The sequence below is a fragment of the Vespa mandarinia genome, chromosome 11, assembly GCF_050613455.1.
Source record: "Vespa mandarinia isolate Hongniang chromosome 11, ASM5061345v1, whole genome shotgun sequence".
In the NCBI taxonomy this organism is placed as follows: domain Eukaryota; kingdom Metazoa; phylum Arthropoda; class Insecta; order Hymenoptera; family Vespidae; genus Vespa; species Vespa mandarinia.
This window is the reverse complement of record NC_140820.1, coordinates 1,960,001-1,985,000: the sequence shown is the minus strand read 5'-3', so window position 1 is coordinate 1,985,000 and position 25,000 is coordinate 1,960,001. Positions and strand designations below refer to the sequence as shown.

The following is a 25,000-nucleotide window of genomic DNA, read 5'->3' as shown; positions in this document are numbered from 1 at the left end:
AAATCGAATATGCTGTTACTTATTAAATCGCTCTTAAATGAAAATTATAAGCATGTATTTAATTATTAACATATGTTCGTTAAAAATCGAACAAAAAGAAAAAGAAAAAAAAACGAAGAAGGAAAATTCAATTCGAAAGAGACGTCGTTAACACAATCAGACAAAAGATATCTATAAAAAAAAAAAATAACCTAGAAAATGGCTTTCATTTATCGACGTACGGTAACGACCGATCACGTGATATCACTACCTTATCGACTGGTTCAAAGAGAATTTTTACCTACGCGACGATCTTTTCTAATGAAATATCGTTTTTGAAAATATTTTTCTAATCACATTCACGTTCTATTTGGACAAAAAAAAGTAATAACTCGTTCGATTATTCTGCGATTAATTTTCTATTTTTTTTTCCTTTCTTTTCATTGTTTATTTACTTTTCCATTTTCTAACAAAGGAAAATACGTATATACATATATATACGTGTATATATATATATATTTCATTTATTATCGATGAATATTAAGGATCGATAAGGTACTATATATTTTGACGATATCAATTAAACGTATATGTCCTTACATGCTGGTTTAAAAAAAAAGAAAAAAAGAAAAAAAAAATCCAAAATGTCCACTGTGCTATGATCGGCTGTAATCGCTGTGGTCTTCGAATACAAAGTTAGCAAGTAAGTCAAATGAATATACAAAAGGTCTCTCTGTGTACCATATTACAGCCGATTAAAGCTGAGTTCATACAAAGATAAATTTAACAATGAGTACCTTTTCTTTTTTTGTTTAATTAGTTATTGACCCTTCTCCTAATTTATATTCATAAGAAAAAAAAAATAAAATAAAATAAAATAAAATAAATAAAATAAGAGAGAGAGAAAGAAAAACATTTATTCTTATGTCTGAATAAAATATGGCTACGTTCAATTGAATATTTTTCGCCACTACATTGGTCAAATTCGAATTAGTTAAAAATACTATATGGCTGTCAAATTGATATCTAATAGCAAAGAAAAGAAAAAAAAAAAAAAAAAGAAATAAAAATAAAAAATCATAAATTTTTTCTTCATAAAAATCTCTTAATACTATTTTGCATTCGGTACCAACTAATTGCATAAAAAAATTACTAAAGTTTAATATTAGGTTAGAAACTATGAAACGGGTGTTTTTGTTTAGTTATTTATTTTCATTCAACGGCCCTTTCATAGTTTCCAATCTAATATAAATCCTTATTTTTAATTGACTACAATACTTATTATTAAATTGTTCCCCAAAAAAATTTTTATACGTAGCATGATAATTATTTTAATTATATGAATTATACGATTGTTCGATTCGTTCACAAAAAGAAAAGAAAAGAAAAGAAAAGAAAAGAAAAAAAATATATATATATACTAGAAATACTACTCTATTAAAATAATAATAGAGATACTATAATATAGTGGATAGAGGTCGCTATAATAGTTCCGGTGTTAAATAATTTTAATAGGTGAGTGTAAAATCTCAATGTAGTATATACTTCGTGTTTAACGGATCGATATATTTTGATGATATCTCGAAAGTCGAAATCGGTGGCGTGGCTGTGGTTCTCTGTTCGTTCGTTGTGCGTTTCTGAAGGTTGTAATACTGAGAAAAAAATGACGGCACACGACCAGATGCGAGCTATGCTCGATCAATTAATGGGAACAGGTCGAAATGGTAGGTATTATTTAATAAATTATTCATTAAATTGTTATTGTTATTTCCAATGATTAAATTTAAAGAATGAACGAATGATACTTAATTATCGACACAAGATGGGTGACACGAAGCCATATTGATCGTTTATCAACACACACACACACACACACACATATATACATACACAAATCATACATACATAATACGTACATATATATATATATATATATATATATATGCACACAGAGTTTGGAAAATTTTCAAATATTATTTATTTCTTTTCCTTTTTTTTTTTTCTTTTCACTATAGGTGAAAATAACAAATTTCAAGTGAAATACTCCGATCCGAAGGTCTGCAAGAGTTTTCTCCTGGCATGCTGTCCACACGAGATACTTTCATCAACGGTGAGTACAATGTGAAATTATCTAATTCGAAATTAAAATATAGCACACCACTGGCATAACATATATCATAAATACAAGCATATATGAGTTTCTTATAAAGAACATGTTTAATTTATTGATCTATACGTTTAATCCATTTTACATGTTAAATTTAATGTGAGTCCTTTTTTTGTTATTTAAAAAAAAAAAAAAAAAAGAAAAAAAGAAAAAGAGAAAAGAAATTCTTCCATTAATATCTTAAGTTTTCTTCAATAAATCAATCTTATGCCTTCATTTTGCTAGGTGGTGTGCTTCTTTGTTAAGAATGTTGACAAATTTAGATTATAAGGAAACCTCCTCTCCTTATCGTAATTTATAAGCGTACAAGTACAGTGGTGTTTTGATATTTCTGTACCTGAAGATTTTCATTGAGAATCAAATTATTATATTATATTAGCACCGAGAGATTTTGTAGCACAGGGTAGTAATATATTTTAAAATAATTTATACCTCATATATATATATATATATATACATATATGTATATATATATACATTCATATATATGTATATATATATATTTTATTAGCACAATAGTTGCTATATGATGACATAGTCAAAATAATTAAAAAAAAAAAAAAAAAGAATAAATAAAACAAAATAATATAAAATAAAAATAACAAAAAAAAAGAAAAGAAAAGAAAAGAAAAGAAAATAAAAAAGTAGTTAGATTATGTATTTTTTGATATTTCCCAAGTGCAAAATATTAAGTATGCACACATTAATATATAATAAATCTTAAGAAGTTTAATATATACTCTTATGTACTTGTATGATGCAACATCCACTGCTTCGCGCATTTCATTGTCATATCGTGCGAATTGGTCATAAGGGTGTTTGTTATGTGAAACACATTGATATTTAGAACTTTCAATTTCTTCTAATGTTTTATCTTTACAATTATTAAGGAGTTAGAATTTTTTTTTTCTTCTGCAATTCCTTAATAATAAATGTAGGAATGTCAGTACTTACAATATACTTATATTACATGTAAAATAATATCTATAGTTACTTTTTATGTTCATAAAGGTTTTTTATCTTAAAAGAAAGAAAAAGAAAAAAAAAAAAGGAAGTATCATGAATAATAAACATCCAATTAGTATTGAAATAGATTAATTAATATTATCTTTTTGTATTTTTTTTCATCAATTTGAAAAGCATTGTATATAATTTAATATTGATGATAATAATGTGTATCTCACAGTTAACAAATACCCTTAGTGATTTCTATCATCGAAGGTAACGCGTTGGCTAACTACTCAGAGTTCAAACCGAAATGAAATATTAACGACGAATGCGCACGAAAGTAATGATATTCAGATCCACTAATACCAACGTAACCACAGTTCTATTTCCAGAGTCTCTGGAAAAAGCAAAGTCAATCTGATCCATTGTACAATATTGTTGCGAGTATTGTCCGCTCATATGTCGTGTTGTACTTGTCACTCTCACATGCGCGTTACTGTAAGTACTGAAAGCGAAAAGGACGTACGTATTACATATACAATTTGATTATTATTACATAATTAAAGTATTAGGTGTTAATTTGATTGACAAAAAAATATGGTGAGCGGATGTCTCAGCCTCTCTACCACTATACATATATATATATATATATATGGTTGGTGAGGCGCTGAGTACCGCATTTAATATTCCCAGACCCTGAAAGGCGTGTAAGTTGGTGAGTAGCATCATGCTGATTCATGCGATGATGTCTTACAGTCGCTTCTTACTAACAATGCCATTTATGGCAGGTAGAAAATGAAGTTTATTTTAAGTATATATATGAAAAACCAACCTTGGAATTATGGGTACAGGAAATGAAGCACTGATCTGTAAGTAAGACTTGCTAATTGCCATGAAAACATAAAATAGTGTATATTTTCTTCGATTTTTAACTCTCAAAACTAATTGACTTCAATATATGATCTAATATACTTTAACTTATTATTATTCAATACAAAACTCAGGCAAGATCATTTTTCCTTTACATTTTTTTTTATTTTTTATTTTTATTTTTATTTTTATTCATTTATTTATCTTTATTATTTTACTTAACTTTCTTTTATTTTATTTTATTTTTTATGAGTAATTTAAAAGTTGCACATTTTTTTTTTGTTTTTTTTTTTTGGTTTTTTTTTTGGTTTTTTTTTTTTGTTTTTTTTTATGAAACTATAGAATGACGCAATTAATCGAATACATGTGTATTTTTATAGGGGATATTTAGTATTGAATTTCAGGTCTCTATATTTATGATCGATTTAATTGATGATTAAAATAATTCTAAGAGTACAGACATCATTAATATGAACCTAATAGAAAAATATATATATATATGTATATATGTATATATATATATTGATGTATATGTAATAATTAACGTATAAAAACTTTCCTTTTATCATAAATTCGATGTGGGAATAATAAGATATTGGCAATTTGCAAAACATAAAATGTCCACAAGAAAAAGTGAGAGATGGCATGAAGCAGAGACAATATTAAGCGGAATTATACAACGTGCCAGTTCCATTAGCAAAATTCCCCTCAGCATTGGATGTACGTATTCAACTCGATTTTCTAAATCGTTTAGCAGTCTCGCAAGGCAGTTCGTGCCGTACGTAAATAGTGTAATATACTATTAGGATATAAGTTCTTTCATAGAAATGAACATGTGAACTGAAGGTGTATGCTGATTGTAGCGTCATTGTCATCGCATTGTCGTGTCAGGCGGAGAGGTGTTACCACTCTGTAAGTGAATTCTATGTATAAAACTACATTGTTAATTTACCCATTGAAAATCAACCGATGAGAGCGATTTTTCATATGCGTTCTTAATAGCGCATTAGTGCAAGTGCAATAGTTTATAAGTTCGTCTTGAAACATTTTTAGATCATCTCCTTTTAAAAATATATGGGTGCGTATATGTATCTCACTTTTAGTAATAAATATATCCCTATTTGTATGGTACTCATTAAATTGAGTATTGACATAAAATATTGATTTCATCCAAGGAATCATAAATAAAGGCGATATGTTTAATATTAGAAGCGAAATATGAATACTTTGCCTAGGTTTTATCTCTTTGGGGGATTTTATATATTGTCCGAGATCTTGGATAAACAATTTATCTTTATTAATAAATTCAAACTAATTTCACATGAAATCCAGAGCAGACCCAACAACCATGCTCTTGTCAAATAAGATTTCTTAACTGAAGTCTCGCAAAGGGTGTTTAATTATATGTATATATATTTATATATATGTATATATATATGTATATATACATATATAAAAATAAGAACAATTACTTTATTAAGAAGATATAATAATTTAATATGAATTAATTTGTAAATCGCAGCGCATGGACCTGGGAGAATGCCCCCAGATTCACGACTTGGCCCTACGGGCTGACTATGAGGCGGCACAAAAGAAAAAGGATCATTTTTATGATATTGATGTAAGTAACCTCTTACCTTATTATCTAGTTGATGTAAAAAATTACATATATATATTTACAATAAATCTCTTAAATATGAATTGTCATTAGGCTATGGAACATCTGCAAAATTTTATCGCGGACTGCGATCGTCGTACCGAACAAGCGAAACAACGTCTAGCAGAAACACAAGAAGAATTAAGCGCTGAGGTTGCAGCAAAAGCAAACAATGTACATGTTCTTGCCGAAGAGATTGGTAAGAAATTAGCTAAGGCTGAACAGCTAGGGGAAGAAGGTTTTGTTGAGGAATCTATGAAGCTGATGGGTGAAATCGATGAACTACGTAAGAAAAAGAACGAGGCTGAGCAAGAATATCGAAATAGTATGCCAGCATCGAGTTACCAACAACAAAAATTGAGAGTGTGTGAAGTGTGTAGCGCATATCTTGGTATACATGATAACGACAGAAGATTGGCCGATCATTTTGGTGGAAAGTTACATCTTGGTTTTATCAAAATAAGAGAAAAGTTGGCGGAATTACAGAAAACGGTTGAGGAAAGGCGTAAAGAAAAACGTGACTCGTTATTAGATAGACGACGAGATAGAGATAGAGAGGATCGTGATAAAGACCGTGATAGATCGGATAGGGGACGTGGTTTGGGATATAAAGAAAGGGATCGTGATCGTGATCGAGATCGCGACCGTGAACAACGTGATCGTGATCGTGATCGTGACCGTGACCGTGATCGTGAACGCGACCGTGATCGCGACCGTGAACGCGATCGTGACCGAGATCGCGAGCGCGACCGTGATCGTGAACGCGACCGTGACCGTGACCGTGATCGTGATCGTGATCGCAGAGATAGAGATAGAGACAGAAGGAAGTCACGATCTCGAAGTCGTAGTCGAGGGAAGAGGTTGGTATCAAAATAAAATTCATCCTGATTATTTCTGCAAAATCAAATAAAGAAAACGTTCTCTTTGCCTTTGTGTTTTTTCTTTTCTTTCTTAAACTGTTCTAGATCGAAACGTTCGCGAAGTGGCAGTCGTGGCCGTCGATCTCGATCTCGACGCAGTGCATCGAACGATCGGAAGAGATAAAACTCGATATATATATATATATATACACATACATACATACATACATACATACATACATACATACATACATGCACACACACATACATAAATAAATATATACACACATACATACATACACACACAACAGAAAGAGAGACAGAGAGAGAGAGAGAGAGAGAGACAGACAGACAGACACACACAATAATGTTTAATGATTTACTTTAAAACAGTATTTTCTTTTCTTTTTTTTTTCTTTCCCATTCTTTTTTTTTCTTTTTCTTTCTCCCTTTTTTTCATATATATGCAGATTTTTCAAGATTATGTGTAAAATAAATTAACAAACATAAATAAATAAATTAATAAAATAACTCGTATATTAAATATTAATAAATGAGATGTGATCCATTTCGGATATGAATATATGAAGAAGCATTTGTATGTCACTTATATAGTTTCAATAATAATATTACAATCGACATATTCATGCTACGTTCTGCTTTTGTTAATCAATAAGAAACTATTAAAGGTTGTATATATATATATGTATATGTATATACGTATATGTATATGTATATGTAAATTAGAAACTGCAAAGTTATATATTTTTCATTTTTACCCGGTTATATTAGTATATATATATATATATATATATATATAATTATATATATATATATATATATATATATATATATATATATAATTATACTTTTAAATTAGCTATTTAGTTCATTGTAAATAAATAAATTTTAAGTATCCGATACATTTTAGATCTTCTCTATACGTTTATATATATATATACATATATATATATATATATATATATATATATATATATATATAATTATATATATATATATGTTTGCACATACCTATATTAAACAAGCATAGTCGCTATCCTGATTTAATGATACCACATATAAGAGATATATCATATTATGATTATTCTATTAATTGAAAAAAGTTTTCAAAATTATATAAACAAAAAAATTACTATTATTTTTTACTAACTGCTGGGTATCATCATGGCTTCTCAATATATTACGAAGGGAATAAGAGGAACTATTATGGTAGTTAATAAATTAAGATGAAAATGTAATAAATAAATTAGTATATATAGGTGGTGAAATGGATGAATGAAAATTAAGGTTTAAAAAAAAAAAATTACTTTGTTACAAGTTGTATTGTAATAACGAGTTCTCATATACGAAAAAGAAGTCTTCAGTAAAAAAGATTTAACTCCAAGTTTTATATATGAAATTTCTGAAGATTCTAATGTCATTTGCGTATCATGATGAGAGAAATTGTATAATGCCATGAGCTTTTCTTATTACTTAGATTTTATAGTTAAGAGAAAGACAACAAGATATGCAAAATAAAAGAGATAAAGCAAAATGTTAGATTATATTCTTATAAATTTCATGTTTATCCATTGTCTTTATATATATATATAAATTAATATTGCCGAATAAATTGCTTTATAAATGATTGAATAAAATTTTTCAAAGATATCGTTATATTTGATTTTGGACAAAGTAATAATTACAATGCAAAAATTAATTTATAGGAATAAATTGTGGTTCATATGGTCCCAATGTTCATTCAAACTTTTTGCGGTATATTTTTAAACAACGCTGTGCTTTTAAATATATTAATATAATAGAAAAAACAAAAAAGAACTTATGAATCAGATAAATATATATATATATATGCAATAAAATATGCTTAATATAAGTATTTCATAAAAATCGTGCCTTTTCTAGGCTTCTTTTACAATAAACTGATGACACACAACAAATATGTGCAAGTAATTTTCTTATATATATATTTAAAAAAAAAAAAAAAAAAAAAAAAAAGAACCAGTCTTCTGAGAGTATTAATTTTTAGGCCAAATTGGGCTAAGTTTATTTGTTATCCTTTAATGATATTGATGTGTAATAATGTAAGAATTATTGAAATAAATCAAATACAGTTACTGTAAGTTTCATATACACAGTAATTCAATATTATTTTGTGAATATCGTTGGAATACGATATAGAAATATAAAAAATGCGAAGTGTTAAATATATAAGATTATGATACAAATTATCCGTCTGATACTTTATGAATTTTTTTATCAAATGATATATCAGATCTTCTCTTTTCTTTTTCTTTTTTTTTTCTATTTTTTTTTCTTTTTTTTTTTTTTTTTTTTTTTTTTTCCTTTACATAACCTTAATAATTACCTATTATACTATTTATGCCACTGAATTATCAAGCACCTTCACGCACAAACTATTAATACGTAAAGGTTAATTATTAGTTATTAGATCTAATGTAAATTATAGGAGGTCATTTCAAATTAAATGAATAGATATTTCATCATTAAAAAAAAAATTCTGCTTTACGCATTAGCGCATTGACTAATTTTCGGATTATCAAAATTATTATCCTATTACATATAGGAAAGCAAATTAGAAGAATCAATAATTTGTTTGCCTAGGAATGGGATGGCGAAGTACTAAGACACTGTCTGCTGATATTATAGGTAATAAGTTGTCACAATGATGATTAACTAAATGACTTACGCTATCAAAAACACGGTCCTTTGTGCGAACCTGTAAATTGTATTTTTGTTTCACATTATTTCCAAGAAAAGAAAAGAATAACAAAGAGAGAGAGAGAGAGAGAGAGAAAGAGAGAAAAGAAGATATATAAACTTGTTAGTTTTACTTTAATTAACTCTAATTATAAAAATACTTACAACTCCCTCTGGATCTATCAATAACAAATGCTTTGGTGTATTGTTATTCATACCAGTAAGAACATATTGACCTGGTGACCCTTGTGATTCACGCACTAGAAAATCTCCATCCTATTTTAGATTAATGAAATTATATTACACGTAAATTTCGCATAAAAAAAAAAGAAAAAAAAAAAAGAAAAAAAAGAAATTATAATTTATTTTGATTGTTTTTAAATTATACTCACTCTCATGAGCATAGATTCTGCTTCAGCGCGACTGACACTACCGTGAAACCATATTTCTTGCTTTAATTGATTTTTCTGCGAACGTGGACTTAATTTATTCATTTCTGATATAGCAGAACTGAATGGTTCTGGGGAAAAAAAAAAGAAGAAAAAGAAATAGAAAAAATAGAATATTTAATAATTTGTCTAATATTATAATATTATAAAAAAAAAAAAATATTAGATATATTAACTTACGCATATCGAAAACATCAAAAAGTGATGTGTTTTCACGATGATTGTCTCTATTTGCAAGTATGACACTGTCATTCATATAATTGTGTTCGTGTGCTGGATTAAAACTTGAGGTAGTTCCATCTGCATTTAAATCAATTAAATTTCCAGTTTCTGTATTTAAAAAAAATAAATAAATAATAATAATAATAATAATAATAATAATAATAATAATAATAATAATAATAATAATAATAATAATATTGAGAATTATATAAATAACGATCAGTATGTTAAGTACATATAAAATGAACACAATTTTTTTTTACGATAAAATTACCTGTCCATTGTTGGAGTTGTCTATTATTATCAATAGAGCAAGTATCATGTAATATAGAGTTTTGTGGATTACAACGTGTTATTTGATTTTGTGTAGAGTGATGTTTTAAATTTGGTAATGTTGATGCTGCATTAGGTAAAGGTGGTACTGGTGGTGGACCAATATCTGGTGGTACCTTTCCTGGTAAATCGTTATAATAATCTCTATCTGCTTCCCTCATACCATTTAATACAGGACTATAAAATATATATATAATAATAATAATCTACTCTTTTTTCTAAATAGTAAATACTTCTTAAAATAATTAAAATTACAAACTTACTGCAATGAATTTGGTTTAGTAAGAAATTCTTTGAATCTTATTTCAAATGCTTGACCAATCGTAGATATAACATCCTGCGCTAATCCACCTTCGCATTCCAGAACATAACACGCACGCCATTCATGCATATCTTTGGCAACATATGCAACAAAATCTAATATATCCTATAATAAAAAAGTATACTCTTCTTATAAAAATGATATATTAATTTTAATATTATTTTTATTTAACAATATAATACATACTGTATCACCACCAGAAGCAAAAGATATGCGTGGCATGTCATGTTTTGCGATAACTTGTCCAGTTTCTAAATTAGTTAAAGACAAACTACTACTGCTAATTGTCAAGTTTATGTTAGTACCTGCATGCTCCATACGAGGCTTATCAGCTATTGCTCTTAAAACTTTTCTATCAACCTATAATACAAAAATAAAAAATATGTACACAAAAATTTATATATATATATATATATATATATATATATATATTTTTTTTTTCTACACATATTAATCAACTTGTAATGTTTTACCCTTCTTTTTTTATCAGCTGATTTTAATCCAACAGCTTCGCAAACTCTATTTATACATTCCCTATAAAATAAGAAGGTTCATTGTAGAAAATTAAAAATATTTAACGTATACGCATGAATCAATATTTTTTTATTACTTACTTAGCAACACATGATCTCGTTTCAAAATCTAAGCTCTTCATAGAAGTATATACTTCGAGACATCCTATATACTATTACATTTAATAATATAATTATTAATAAGTACATTTATATAACTCTTTGTAAGAAATAATTTTTTATTATAAATAACTTACTTTTACCATATAGCTAATCCCTTCTTTACTCACTAAATGATCGGGATGTAACCATCCCCTAGCTGGTTTACTTATAAAACTACCACCCGTCGCCATACCTAAAAAAAATCTATATAAGTAAGAAATAAATTATAAAATATATGAACATAAACAAAATTAGTAAAAATGTTGTAATACATGAAAAAAAAAATTAAATCAATTTTGAAAATATTATATTCGTTACATAACATTAAAGGTATAATTAAAATTTATATAAAATTAATTAAAATGATTGACATACCAAAAAAAAATGTATATTTGTTTTATAGAAGTGAACTTTGTACTTGTACTTGTTATTGTTTCATAGAATTGAACTTTAGAATTAGATAGAATTATTTAAATTTAATGACAAACAAATAAAGGTATAATAATGACGATTAATTTTATTTTGAAAATATTTCTATAAATAAAGAATTAAAAATATTACCCAATCTATATTGCTGCTATTTAGAATGTTGATACATTGATGACACTTAAAATAATACAAGGAAATTCTTTAGAAATTGTGCATCCGATGATGTTATTATTCCAAGAATTAATATTAGTTAAATTATGCCAATATAGGAATATACAGGTATTATTAAGAGGCACTGGTATAACGTCATTATGTTAAACTGTCAAAGAAATTAAAAAATTCAAGTATCACTATCGTTTTACAAATCTTGATGAATGATCACACCCAGTGTTGCCATATGGTGTAATCAGGTGTGTCTGTTAAATCGTTGTATCATTTTAGAAACCCTTTAAAGGGATATGTCAACAATTGTCTTTTTAAAAATTAAATTTAATTGGTCGACGATGCAACATGGTATTTTGATTTCGACCAATCAGAGACGTTATGGGTCATTTAGTTTTTTCAATGTAATTATCCTTTGTTATTCGTAATTACGTAAGAAATTATTTTCAATTGTTTCATTCGTGTGAAATTATTTCGATAATTTTTTTTTAATTAAAATAATAAATTAATTAAATTTACGAAAAGTACAGGATTTTTTTGATCATCGAAGTTCATATTTATTTTCATAGTTTTTATCTTCATTGGTTGGTAACGTAAAATTGCATTTATGCGCATATAGACAAACTGTATAAAAAATGTAACCAATCATAGCTTAGATATATAATAGAATTGATTTCAAATGTTTCAATCTTATTTCCGCGGCTTTTTTACCGGTAACAATAGTATAGACATTGATAAAGAAATTTAAAAATGACGCGAGACAATGATACCGATGATATAATGGAAATAGAAATTTTACCATCTACGAGTGGATATAATACAAAAAATAAAGATCAATCTAACAAATCTTGTGATTTACCTTGGTAGGTTAAATGTTTCACATATCATTCGTTTATTTGATGTTCCAGTAAATAAGGTTATTTTCTATCTGCATGTTTTCATATTTTCTATGAGAAATTAAAATGTTATAGTATTTTTATTTTTTATTAATTTAAGATTAAATGGATTTAAAAAATTTTTGTATTATTTCATAATACAGGATTGAGAAGTATCGGCCACAAGTATTTACAGATATTGTTGGCAATGAAGATACTATTGCTCGATTATCTGTTTTTGCTCAACATGGAAATACACCAAATATTATTATTAGTGGACCACCTGGCGTTGGAAAGACTACAACGATTTTATGTTTGGCACGTTCACTTTTAGGTCCAACATTTAAAGATGCAGTATTAGAATTAAATGCATCTAATGACAGAGGAATTGATGTCGTTAGAAATAAGATCAAAATGTTTGCGCAGAAGAAAGTAAGTGGTAAAAAAGAAAAAAGAAAAAAAAAAAAGGATGCATATTCATCGTTCAGAAAAAAGAATACTCTTTTTTCTTTTCTTTTCTTTTTTTTATCTGTAATCATATAATTTAGGTCAATTTAGCTAAAGGAAAACATAAGATAATTATTTTGGATGAAGCTGATAGTATGACTGATGGAGCACAACAAGCTCTTCGTCGTACAATGGAAATATATAGTAGTACAACTAGATTTGCATTGGCATGTAATAATAGTGAGAAAATTATTGAACCGATACAATCACGTTGTGCCATGTTAAGATATGGGAAATTAAGTGATGCACAAATCTTGGCAAAAGTTATAGAAGTTTGTCAGAAGGAGAATGTAATTTTTCCTTTTTTTTTTTTTTTTTTTTTTTTTATTACAAAATTTCTTTTCTCAACCAAAACAAATAAAGTATTTTTTTATTAAAAAAAAATTATTTATAGGTTTCATATACGGACGATGGTTTAGAATCTATTGTATTTACCGCCCAAGGTGATATGAGACAAGCATTAAACAATTTACAATCTACTCACAATGGATTTGGTCATGTAAATGGTACAAATGTTTTTAAAGTATGCGATGAACCACATCCACTTTTGGTAAAGGAAATGCTTGAATTATGTACCCAAGGAAATATTTGTAAAGCTTTTACGGTAAAATTCAATATTGGTAAAACATATTAATTAAGTTTTTAACTTATATTATTTATTTGATCTTCTATTTTGTTTTATTTTAAATAGATAATGCAACACTTATGGAAATTGGGTTATTCCGCAGAAGATATGATTGGAAATATATTTCGTGTTTGTAAAAATCTTCCTATAGATGAAAAATTAAAATTAGATATGATAAAGGTGAACATTATTTTTTATGTCTACATATCACATGTAGTTAAGGGGATTGCCATTTTGACTTGATATACATTTCGTTCAATTAATTTGATTATAAATTTACAATAATATATTACATGAATATTTCCTATCATAAATTATTTATTTTTATTATTATTATTATTATTATTATTATTATTATTATTATTATTATTGTTTCAGGAAATAGGAATAACGCACTTAGGAATTGTGAATGGTATTAATAGTTTGTTACAATTGAACAGTCTGCTGGCCCGATTATGTCAAAAAGCTGTTTCGAAATAACAAAAATCTTAAGTTTAATTGAATTCAAATGTAAAAATAATAATAAGTCAATATATATATGTATAATTTTTGAAATTTTTTTTTTTACATTTATTATATACTCTATGTATTTTTATGTAATATCTATATACACAAACTATTTCATTCGATTATTTCAAAACTAACTTGCGATTACGAAAGAATCAGAATGAAACGAAAATAATAATAATTATAATAATAATAATAATAACAATAATAATAATAATAATAATAATAATAATAATAATATAATAATAATAATAAAAAGAAAAAGAATATAAGGAAAAAAAATCTTATCGTAGGTTTTTGATTGGTACTTTTTTTTTTCACGAAGGCTCTACACGAGGGCGCTGTAGTGCTTTCGCAGTCAGCCTGAAGTTAATCGAAGATGCCGATTGTTACAAAAAAAAAAAAAAAAAAAAAAAAAAAAACCATAAACCTAGGCCGGGTTTTTAGTTTAATTGTGAAATATTTAATCGTGCCGATTAATCTCATAACATTTCGTAAAAAGTTTAATTCATTTGCTAAAATAGAAATACATGAAGATATCTAATAATAATAATAACAAATTGTTTAACGTTTGTTATATCGAAAGATAGAATAATACGTTAAAATGCCGGCATTTACTTTAAAGATAGTACCACATTATCGGGACAGATGTCGCTAGTAAACGTAGTTATTTGAGGCGCGGCGCAGTGTGCTTTGCATCACTGAACGAGAAACTCTTTCGAAAAATATCATGCGATATATCCAGTGGGATTTTATGCACCCATGTCACGCATTCACAAATTTAAATAATCTCAACCACAGACCAGGCTAAACTATTGGTGTTTAAAAGAGAAAAGAACAGAAAAAAAAAAAAAGCTAGAAAGAAAAAATCACAAATATATATATACATATATATATACTTTTTCTTTCTTTTTTTTCTTTTTTTTTTTTTTCTTCTTTTTAAATCGAAAACATTGATCATTATCAAATAGGAAAATTAATTCTATTCTACGAATGGTCATCGTGGCAGTCACGTCCGATTTGTACTGACTTTATTTATAGTGTCTGGTTATTTTTGCATGTGTTTCTTTTAAAACAAGATGCAGCTGTCCGCTGGCTAATAGGCATTCTTGTGTACGTACCTCTGTAAGTTTGTTCGTTAGATAGGCCCAACACTAAATTAAGGCATAAGTAGTTAAAGAGACATCAGTTATAGTACTTCTACATGGACGCATTCGTTCGTGATACGTGGGTGTGTTAAAATATATAAATTTTTTTTTATTAATCATTATAAATATTTTATAGTCAATTATTATAATGATCTGGACTTTTATACTGAGTGACAATATATAGCATTTATTTCGAGGACAACGTCGAAGATTTAACATCCAATATTATAATTGTGGTCATCTTTTGATTCAGGCAATACAGGTATAACAAGGATAGTTCAAACTTTATATATATATATGTATATATATTGATATATATATATTGATATATATATATTTATATATATATATATATATATATATATATATATAATATGAATATTTATAAAGAATTATCATAAAGAAATATCTATTTGTTAATAGTCCATTTTTTCTTTTTTTTTCTCTAATAACAATTATATTCTGCCACTATACGTTACATTGTATTAACTTAATTATCTTGCATCAAGGTTGCATTTCATTATATGATATACTTGATACAGTGATACATTATGTCAATCTTATATATTTCCTAAACGAGTAAATGATTTTTTTTTTATATCTATATTAGATTAACGTTAGATAAAGGATTGAACTTTAAAAAAAGATATTTCTTATATTCAGATCTTTTTTTCCCATATAAAATGACATTGACTTTCATTGATATAAATAAATCAATTTTACATTTGAATTATATTCCTTTTATCGATTATTATTCTCATTGTTAATTTGTCACATTAAAGTTAAATTGGATTGTTTTTCTGTGTTAAGGAAAAGGCATTAATTGTTTATCAATTTGCTGCTGTTTAAATAAAGAAATAAAAGGGACAAATGGAATCTACTGTAACTGGACGAAGGCGTACTGCCACACGGCATTCTGCTGAGGATCAAGCACTTGATCAAATAGCTAAAGAGGTATGAAAAAATAATAATAATCTATTTTTTTTAATTCTATTAAAATATTATGTTCAATGAATATAGAACAATTCTATAAAACATAGTATTGTAATATTATGTTCTATAGAATTATTATGTTCAATGAGAAAAATGTAAGTTGAAGGAAAGCAATTGAATAGCTCTATGATACATAGAATGGCGATACACATGTATTTTTATGAATAGCTTATGTCTATCTAAATTTTTAATTTCATACCTGGATATGAATTGTTTATTAATATATATATATATAAAATTAGTATTCCTATATTGTTCTATCCACATTTCTATAAGAAGAAGACGTAAAGTAATACTTTAACCGCTACTAAGTTACATGTTATAAACCGCATAATGATAACAGCTTATCATAAAGATAAGATAGGAATGTCAGGAAAACAGGTAACTTTGTCTACGGAGTTAAGGCTAAAAGTGAGTATAACAAAACAACTACTATTACATTTTGTTTTTATTTAAGAAAGAAACAAGAGAAAAGAAATTGTTATTAAAATAATTAAAGTTATACGATTATTATATTTCAGACAAGTATTTTATATTTTTGGTATTAAGTATATATTATTCTTTTATTTGCATTGGGAAAAAAAAACATAATATTTGTGTATTTTTATTCATCGTAGAATTTTATACATGTATAAAGTTTAAAAAACATTTTAGTATGTCAATGTTTTTTTTTAAATAATTGTATATTCATTGCACACTCATATACATAAATATATATATATATATATATATATATATATGTATGTATGTATATATGTATGTATGTATGTATGTATGTATATATTAGTACAAGAATTGATTTAATTCTAGTAATGTTAATAATCAATTGAATTTGAAAATGTTATTGGTAAAAGGATAGATTTTCCGTACATATTTTCAGGCAGAAGCACGATTAGCTGCAAGGAGACAAGCAAGAGCTGAAGCTAGAGAAATCCGAATGCGTGAATTGGAAAGACAACAGAAAGAAGCGGAAGAAAATGCTGATAGAGTTTATGATATGTGTTCAGGTAACTATTATAAAAAAGGAATTCAAAAAATTATTATATTTCAATGATTTTCTTTTTTTTTTTTTTTTTTGTAGATCCTAATAGAGCCATGAGAGTAACTCCGGATCCTGTAAGGACATCACGCTTGCTTACAAATTCTAATAATTTTCAATCCAGCTGTAAATCATCAGAAGATTCATTAGAAGATGTGGGACTTGGTAGAGATCTTAGGGTATGTGATTCATAATTGAGTAATATAACAAGACCATCTTAATTAGAATTAACACTGAGCCATTAGATACTAAAGTGTTATATAATTTATAGTTAGAGCTGAAGGAATTTGAAGAGAAATTCAGAAAAGCAATGATAGCTAATGCCCAATTAGACAATGAAAAATCTTCTTTTGCCTATCAAGTTGATATATTAAAAGATAAATTGGAAGAATTAGAAGAAATGGCAGCCCAATTACGTAGAGAACTTCGAGAGAAGAATCGAGACGCTGAACAATTAAAACGACTTGGTCAAAGATTAAAAGATGATTTAGATTTATGCAGAACGCAATTGTTAGAAAGGGATACATTAATTCAGGTATCTTTTAGTTTTAATTAAAAATTTTCTATCGTTAAAAATTAAATGAATTTATATAATAATAATAATAATAATAATAATAATAATAATAATAATAATAATAATAATAATAATGATAATGATATAATCACTTATCATATAGGAAAATGGATTAGTGATAGTTGAAGATGAAGGAACCGATGAAGAAAATGATGTTGAAAGTGGACCCTGCCATAGAAGAAGAGTATTAGTTAGTAAAGAGTCTGCAGATTTATTGCAGAATGCTGGAAAAGGATCCTTGGGTATATTATTTTAAATTGACATTATTTATATTACAATTGATATAATCAAAAACAAAAGTATATATAAATCGAACGATTTTTTCTTTCCTCTCTCTTACAGACGTTCGACTGAGAAAGTTTGCTTCGGAGAAAAAAGAATTAGAAGATCAAATACGACATTTAAGATTGGAATTAGAAGAAACCAAGAATCGCATAAGATCTGAGAGATCCCCGGGTGCAGTATTAGGTTGAAGTTAAATCTGTACATTACATGTGTGATGGAGTGCATACATCTTTTTTTTAATTTTTAATACTCCATAAAATGGTCTTATAAACAAATAGTTACGAAATGTTTTATCTGTCATAACAATTTTCAATTTCATCAAATGTTACTTTATACGAGCTGTTTATTGAAACAGGTGGCTTAACGTATTCTGAAGATATTCAACGAGAGGCTAATAAGCTTTTAATCGATTACAAATTCAAGCAGCAGAAAACGGAACAGGACATGTCTACGTTACAAGCCACGGTGGCTAGATTAGAAAGTCAAGTAATACGTTATAAGTCTGCGGCAGAAGCATCTGAGAAAGCGGAAGATGAACTCAAAATTGAAAAGAGAAAATTGCAAAGAGAAGTAATGAAGCCCTGTTTCTTTTTAAATAATCCATTTTAATATATGTGACGATAATATGTATTAATAATTTTATGATATTTTTTATAGGTTAGAGAGTTTCAAGGACGCGTTGAAGAACTCGAAACAGCAAACTCGCATTTACAAAGGCGATTAGATAAACTTAAAAATGCTAAATCCGCTCTTTTTAAAGATCTTTGATGAAATTATTTTTGTTTTGTTTTCTTTTCTTCTTTTTTTTTTCTTTTTTTTGTTGGGATCCGTCAAATCTACTCGATTTTTTTTTCTTTTATGCTATCTATAGACGAAAAGCATTTATTTAATAATTTTTAAAATAACAATATCGCAAAATATATCAAAGTTATTTGACAATTTGATAATAACATTTAACAGAGAGTATGTGTACTGTTATCAGATCTTTTATAATTTAAAGAGCTTTTATCATTTAGAGAATGATACGTATAAAAATATTTATACTAATGAATTTGTACGCAAAGTCATTCTTTGTTTTTATCTGGTCTTTTGGTAATAAGCAGTTTAATGGCAATTTAACAACGAGAAAATGCTTGTTTAGTAATAATATTTTAGGCATTTATAATACTATATTAATTTATAAATAGTTGTGTAAAGACAATTTGTGCATGTACATAACATTGTTATGTTATAACAGCCTATCGGTTTTTACATAGTTCTCTCTATCCATTGACATCAATATTAAAAACGAATTGTGTGTTACATTTTGACTAATTAAATGATGTCAATGTGTAACATTATAAATATATATAAAACAATTCATATAAATTTATTTAAATTGTATAAATTTATATAAATTTATATAATTATATAAATAAGAATTTATATAAATTTTTAATCAATATTTCAATTTTGGAAGTTTCATGCTCACAATCAAAGCGTATACAAATTTAATATTTTGTAGTTTGAAATAAACAGGAAGAAGGAGAAAGAGAGAGAAAGAGAGAGAAAAATATTATGATTTTTGCAATTATATAAAGAAGTTAACATATTTTAGTAATTTATGTACTTGGTATAATAAGTATACTTAAATTCTTAAATTTTAAACTATTCTTCTAGTGTAAAATGGAAGTGATCAATTACGAATGTATTTAAAAGAGTTTGAACATTTGAAATTATGAGTTACGTAATTAGTTTTCAATTTTTATTCCTTTGATCCTTTATTTAGTTTTTTTGAAAATTTTCAAATGCATTTTATTATTAAGAACTATCGCGAACACACAAGATAGATCATAAATGACAAAAACCACACCGGACTGTCCTTTAGCGAACCATAAAATAATATGCTTGAAAAAAATAAATAAGTATAAATATATCCTTATTGTGCAGAATAGTAATAACAGATGAGAAGATATAAAATTATTGTATACTGCGTTGGAAAAAAAAAAGAAAAAAAAAAAAAGAAAAAAAAAGCAAAAAAAAACAAAAAAAACAAATAACATATCCTTGAATATGTTGGTAGTGAAAGTATATTTATGATCGTGTTGCATTTATAACTTGTATCAAAATGATTTCTGAAACATTGTGACTGATATGTGTTTTTCATCCAACGGGGATTGATACGAACTACAAAAATTAGGCGTACAATAGTGTGGTCTTTGTACATTTAGAATAAATTCAAATATATTGTTATAAATGTATGTGATATTCTTTGTGTATTTAACAAAGTTTTGTCCATAATCACATTAATATGACTCATGCGAATATACACAATGTACATACATATTACTTCCAATGTTGTCCTATTATAGAAGTTTACCCGTCATAATATCATTGGTTAAAGAGAATCAAATTATGTTTGAAAAAGTTTTATCTTTGCGCTCTAAATAATGTGTGCCAAAGGGATAAAAAAAAATGTGTTAACAGTTTGTCGTTTAGAAACACACACATTTTTAATAGTCCATGATATTATTTCAAATGAAAAAAAAAAAAATAATAATAATAATAATGTTTAATTATTGATTAATAAATTGAAAAGAAAAATAGAAAATAATATATGTTCTGACATAATTTTTTAAAGTTTTTTTTTTCTTCATTTTTTTTCTACTAATTATCTTACTTTAATTTGATCAAATTTTTATTCTTTTTAAATTAAACCAATATATATATATATATATATATATATATATATATATATATATATATATTGGTTTAATTTAATATATATATATATATATATATATATATATATTTATACATACTTTGCAATAATCTTTAATTGAAATTAATTGAAAATATTTATCTTTATTAAAGACATAAATGAATATTTTACTTTGTTTTACTATTGCAATTTCAATTTATAATAATAAAAATTGGAAAACAATTAAAATGTAATATAATTTTTTTAAAAACTTACATTTTAATCGCAATAATTTCTTCGTTGCTCAAAATTGCAATGAAACAATCGTATTCATATATTTTTTTTTCCCTAATTTTATTACGAAACCATACTAAAACAATACAAATTTTCAAACTTCTGTTCATAACTTTGGATTAATGTGTATATATATATATCTATATATATATATATATATATATATAAGATTTTGGAAATGTGTAAAGACATGCAGCCATTTGCTCGGTAAATACTTGTATATGATTTAACTTTAAAATTCTATATATCATAAGTAAATACCGACTTAGAATCTCATTGCGTGGAAGTTGGTGTTAATGAAGATTCATGAGCTAGGGTTGACTCTATTCTAAAATCCTGCATACCAAGATGACTTTCCTTTTTGAAAGTTTCAAGGTTCATAGTTAACATAGGAGGTAGGTGAAATCTCTTTTACTGAAAGTTTCATCCTCCAACATCAGTCAGATTCAGATATAATGTATTATTAAGCATGACTTAAGATCGTACTTTCGGTATATCAAAAATTAAAGTGTAAAACAATTAATTTAAAATAATTATTTAAATTATTACAAACAGGTTTTATCACAAGCTAAAATAAACTTGAAAATAAGTGTATCTCGATGTTTATTCCTCGGAGTATGAAAGAAGACTGACGTGTGATAACTCGCACGGTCCTTTAATTGTTCCTTCTTGTTGACATTAAACGATCGACGTATGACGAAAGAAAAATACTCCAAGTCCAATGCGTCTTAAAAACTATACGATATTTTACGAAATGTAATATCGTTTAATTATAACCTCAAAGTACTCCAAGTGCATTGTACATTATTTAAATAATTATAAAACGTTCATATCTATAAGACGATTAAATACAGAGGTACGGAGAGAGTGTATCTCGATGTTTATTCCTCGGAGTACGAAAGGAGACTGACGCGTGATAACTCGCACGGTCCTTTAATTGTTCCTTCTTGTTGACATTAAACGATCGACGTATGACGAAAGAAAAATACTCCAAGTCCAATGCGTCTTAAAAACTATACGATATTTTACGAAATGTAATATCGTTTAATTATAACCTCAAAGTACTCCAAGTGCATTGTACATTATTTAAATAATTATAAAACGTTCATATCTATAAGACGATTAAATACAGAGGTACGGAGAGAGTGTATCTCGATGTTTATTCCTCGGAGTACGAAAGGAGACTGACGCGTGATAACTCGCACGGTCCTTTAATTGTTCCTTCTTGTTGACATTAAACGATCGACGTATGACGAAAGAAAAATACTCCAAGTCCAATGCGTCTTAAAAACTATACGATATTTTACGAAATGTAATATCGTTTAATTATAACCTCAAAGTACTCCAAGTGCATTGTACATTATTTAAATAATTATAAAACGTTCATATCTATAAGACGATTAAATACAGAGGTACGGAGAGAGTGTATTTCGATGTTTATTCCTCGAAATACGAAATGAGAAAATTCGATTTATCTCGAGAACGTGGATTTTAGAATAGAATCACCGTTAGCCCGTGAATCTCCAGATGCAGTAATTTCCACGTAATGAGACTTGAATCGGTAATACTTGCAATATATTAAAATCAAATTATAAATCGCAATACAACGCAATTACCGCCAGGCTGTATATTTCAATGTAATTTCAAAATCCATTCAATTTAATTTCCGATTAAATAGCACTAAAGTAATAACACTTTGTATTGCCAATAATATTTCTACAGGTCAATAGATAAGATATAATTAAATTTAAAGATGATTTCTTTAAAATTCGAATATTTATGTATTAATTATCATATGTGTTAATTATATTTATTATTCTTTATGCTTTTTTGTTTTTTTTTAACGTGAAACAAATGCCTATCAATGTCGTATCCAGTATGAATACATAATATCTAACAGAACTCATATTATCATATAAAAAGATATATATATAAGAGATTAAAAAGCATTCACAGTTTATTAAATTATTTACTCTACTCTAAATGAAATCAATTATTATGTACGCGTAGAGAAATATAACCAAATAAGTTTATAAACCGATACGATAGACGCATGGAGGGGATAATGTTTTCCGCTTATATTTGTAGTTCATATTTTGTCCATACCTGTCGCTGAAGTCACAGACGCTTCGAATAAAAAGTAGTGAATAGCCTTAACGATCCAGTCTTCTTTCGCATTTCGACGAGGAATTATTGCAGCTGTCTCTTTCAAAACGTTCAAGATTAAACAATTAATACTTTTGGTAATTTTAATAATTATTTTAAACGATGTATAATGTACACAGAGTACAATAAACTAATATTTAAACAATAATCTAATTAGTTAAACATTACACAAATCGTAACAGGCATTTAATATAATATTTAAATGTAGTTTAGTTTTGATTTCTACGTTGTAGAGTACATTTAATATCGACAAAAACAAGTGTTTGACTGATTTTGAGCTTTCTCGATCTAATCTTCTTTTACATTCCGACGAGAAAACATCGCAGCTCTTTCTCTCTTTTTCTCTTAACAAACGTCTAAGATCAAAACAATTAATAATTTCGATAATTTTATTGTAATAACCTATTATAGATACATAGTGGAGACTGTTTTTTTATTGTGCTCGTAGTTCATATTTTATCCATACTTGTCGCTGATGTCGCATATGCTATGGACGATGAAAGATAAACATTAATAATATGAATTAATTCAAATGTAGAAATCGATCATATGTAATTATTTACAATATATATATTTGTGTGTGTGTGTGTGTATATATATGTATATGTATATATATATCATTCTTTTTTCTTTTATTATTCAATCAATAACAATGACAATACAGGCAAATAGGAGATAGATAATCGTTGATTGGTCTGTTCTTGTGTTGTGAGAACTGTCATCTAGCAGACAAAATAGAAACTACAAATAATGTTATTTGTATATATAATATGTGGTGTTCTTAAAATAAAGTTAATTTAGTCGTTTTAGAAAGAAGTTTGCCATAATGATTTTTTAACATACATCATTTAGCCATTTAATGGGTTATACCCGTAGCAAATTTAGATAGAACGAATTTATATTTAACGTTGTGTGTGCGTGTGTTTGTGTTAATTATGGGAAAAACAAAAACTATTAGCAAGGGTTGTCCTAAATGTGAACAACAGGTAATTTAATTTGATATTTTTCTTTTCATATATTAGACGCAATATAAAGGAAGGTATCAAATTTTTTTTTTGTCTAGAGGAATATGATGCTTCTTATATTTCAATTGGAATGGTATTTTTTAGTCGGTATAATAAATTTTATAAAACATATAATAAAATAATTGTATTATTTATATATATATATATATTTTTTTTTTTTTTTTTTTTTTTTTTTTAATTAAACTTTTTTATATGAAATCTTAACAATATCCTGAACATAACCTAAATTGATATTTGATATTAATACTACATTTATACTAATCGTAAATGATTGGTTACAATCATTTTTATAAAACATTATAATTTTTTTTTTTTTTCTATTGTACACATACGATTAATTTTATGAATTTTTTTTCCTTTTCATTTGTTTTTTTTTTCTTTTCTGAAGTGAATAAAAAATATACCTCATTATACTGAAATTATATTATTTGTAGTGTTAATTTTTATATTTTTTAGCGTTAATTTAATATT

General features: G+C 26.5%; 5 protein-coding genes across 15 annotated transcripts in view; 4 read left to right on the top strand and 1 right to left on the bottom strand.

The window, feature by feature from the left end:
- Positions 1–1,547: 1,547 nt before the first annotated feature.
- Positions 1,548–7,252, top strand: LOC118441304 (putative RNA-binding protein Luc7-like 1). The gene is made up of 5 exons (XM_035865503.2): positions 1,548–1,703; positions 1,995–2,089; positions 5,487–5,585; positions 5,676–6,481; positions 6,587–7,252. Exons 1-5 carry the CDS (start codon positions 1,553–1,555, stop codon positions 6,663–6,665), a joined length of 1,230 nt encoding a protein of 409 aa, XP_035721396.1. The 5' UTR covers positions 1,548–1,552; the 3' UTR covers positions 6,666–7,252.
- Positions 3,214–12,079, bottom strand: Shc (SHC-adaptor protein). 4 transcript variants are annotated; one of them, XM_035865502.2, is made up of 12 exons: positions 11,782–12,079; positions 11,316–11,413; positions 11,161–11,231; positions 11,020–11,080; positions 10,733–10,906; positions 10,488–10,651; positions 10,166–10,401; positions 9,850–9,999; positions 9,613–9,740; positions 9,386–9,496; positions 9,210–9,239; positions 3,214–3,599 (listed from the first exon to the last, which is right to left on the bottom strand). In XM_035865502.2, the coding sequence occupies exons 2-12, from the start codon at positions 11,409–11,411 to the stop codon at positions 3,588–3,590; spliced, it is 1,233 nt and encodes a 410-aa protein (XP_035721395.1). In that variant the 5' UTR covers positions 11,412–11,413; positions 11,782–12,079; the 3' UTR covers positions 3,214–3,587. The 4 variants fall into 4 exon arrangements, with proteins under 4 accessions (XP_035721395.1, XP_085516203.1, XP_085516202.1 ...); XM_085660077.1 differs by lacking the exon at positions 3,214–3,599 and having other exon boundaries at positions 8,499–9,239; positions 9,850–9,969; XM_085660076.1 differs by lacking the exon at positions 3,214–3,599 and having other exon boundaries at positions 8,501–9,239; positions 11,316–11,424.
- A 383-nt stretch (positions 12,080–12,462) lies between these two features.
- Positions 12,463–14,357, top strand: RfC4 (replication factor C subunit RfC4). 2 transcript variants are annotated; one of them, XM_035865215.2, is made up of 6 exons: positions 12,463–12,674; positions 12,851–13,118; positions 13,235–13,483; positions 13,588–13,797; positions 13,885–13,998; positions 14,197–14,357. In XM_035865215.2, exons 1-6 carry the CDS (start codon positions 12,562–12,564, stop codon positions 14,296–14,298), a joined length of 1,056 nt encoding a protein of 351 aa, XP_035721108.1. In that variant the 5' UTR covers positions 12,463–12,561; the 3' UTR covers positions 14,299–14,357. The 2 variants fall into 2 exon arrangements, with proteins under 2 accessions (XP_035721108.1, XP_085516225.1); XM_085660099.1 differs by having other exon boundaries at positions 13,588–13,813; positions 14,197–14,335.
- A 641-nt stretch (positions 14,358–14,998) lies between these two features.
- LOC118441259 (leucine-rich repeat flightless-interacting protein 2) lies at positions 14,999–20,867 on the top strand. Of its 7 annotated transcripts, none has more exons than XM_085660218.1 (10): positions 15,003–15,438; positions 15,610–15,735; positions 16,284–16,427; positions 17,347–17,473; positions 17,548–17,684; positions 17,777–18,040; positions 18,183–18,321; positions 18,422–18,547; positions 18,720–18,934; positions 19,022–20,864. In XM_085660218.1, the coding sequence occupies exons 3-10, from the start codon at positions 16,344–16,346 to the stop codon at positions 19,130–19,132; spliced, it is 1,203 nt and encodes a 400-aa protein (XP_085516344.1). In that variant the 5' UTR covers positions 15,003–15,438; positions 15,610–15,735; positions 16,284–16,343; the 3' UTR covers positions 19,133–20,864. The 7 variants fall into 7 exon arrangements, with proteins under 7 accessions (XP_085516346.1, XP_085516344.1, XP_085516343.1 ...); XM_085660217.1 differs by having other exon boundaries at positions 15,003–15,450; XM_085660220.1 differs by having other exon boundaries at positions 14,999–15,735; positions 18,422–18,535; positions 19,022–20,867.
- Positions 20,868–24,274: 3,407 nt separating this feature from the next.
- LOC118441338 (uncharacterized) overlaps positions 24,275–25,000 on the top strand; it is a 1,933-nt gene continuing 1,207 nt past the window's right edge. The window contains exon 1 of the mRNA XM_035865577.2: positions 24,275–24,490. Within this exon, the coding sequence (XP_035721470.1) occupies positions 24,440–24,490 (51 nt within the window). The 5' untranslated portion in view covers positions 24,275–24,439. The remainder of the gene's footprint in view (positions 24,491–25,000) is intronic.

Excerpts from the sequence above, each read along its gene's own strand:
- LOC118441259 (XM_085660218.1), top strand. The coding sequence starts at position 16,344 with ATGGAATCTACTGTAACTGGACGAAGGCGTACTGCCACACGGCATTCT. Across the intron at positions 17,685-17,776 it reads GACTTGGTAGAGATCTTAGG|TTAGAGCTGAAGGAATTTGA; the intron begins GTATGTGATTCA and ends TATAATTTATAG. Across the intron at positions 18,041-18,182 it reads AAAGGGATACATTAATTCAG|GAAAATGGATTAGTGATAGT; the intron begins GTATCTTTTAGT and ends CTTATCATATAG.
- Shc (XM_085660076.1), bottom strand. The coding sequence starts at position 11,411 with ATGGCGACGGGTGGTAGTTTTATAAGTAAACCAGCTAGGGGATGGTTA. Across the intron at positions 10,402-10,487 it reads ACTAAACCAAATTCATTGCA|TCCTGTATTAAATGGTATGA; the intron begins GTAAGTTTGTAA and ends TATATTTTATAG. Across the intron at positions 10,000-10,165 it reads ACAACTCCAACAATGGACAG|AAACTGGAAATTTAATTGAT; the intron begins GTAATTTTATCG and ends TTTTAAATACAG.
- LOC118441304 (XM_035865503.2), top strand. The coding sequence starts at position 1,553 with ATGATATCTCGAAAGTCGAAATCGGTGGCGTGGCTGTGGTTCTCTGTT. Across the intron at positions 1,704-1,994 it reads AATGGGAACAGGTCGAAATG|GTGAAAATAACAAATTTCAA; the intron begins GTAGGTATTATT and ends TTTTCACTATAG. Across the intron at positions 2,090-5,486 it reads ACGAGATACTTTCATCAACG|CGCATGGACCTGGGAGAATG; the intron begins GTGAGTACAATG and ends TGTAAATCGCAG.
- RfC4 (XM_035865215.2), top strand. The coding sequence starts at position 12,562 with ATGACGCGAGACAATGATACCGATGATATAATGGAAATAGAAATTTTA. Across the intron at positions 12,675-12,850 it reads AAATCTTGTGATTTACCTTG|GATTGAGAAGTATCGGCCAC; the intron begins GTAGGTTAAATG and ends TTCATAATACAG. Across the intron at positions 13,119-13,234 it reads AAATGTTTGCGCAGAAGAAA|GTCAATTTAGCTAAAGGAAA; the intron begins GTAAGTGGTAAA and ends CATATAATTTAG.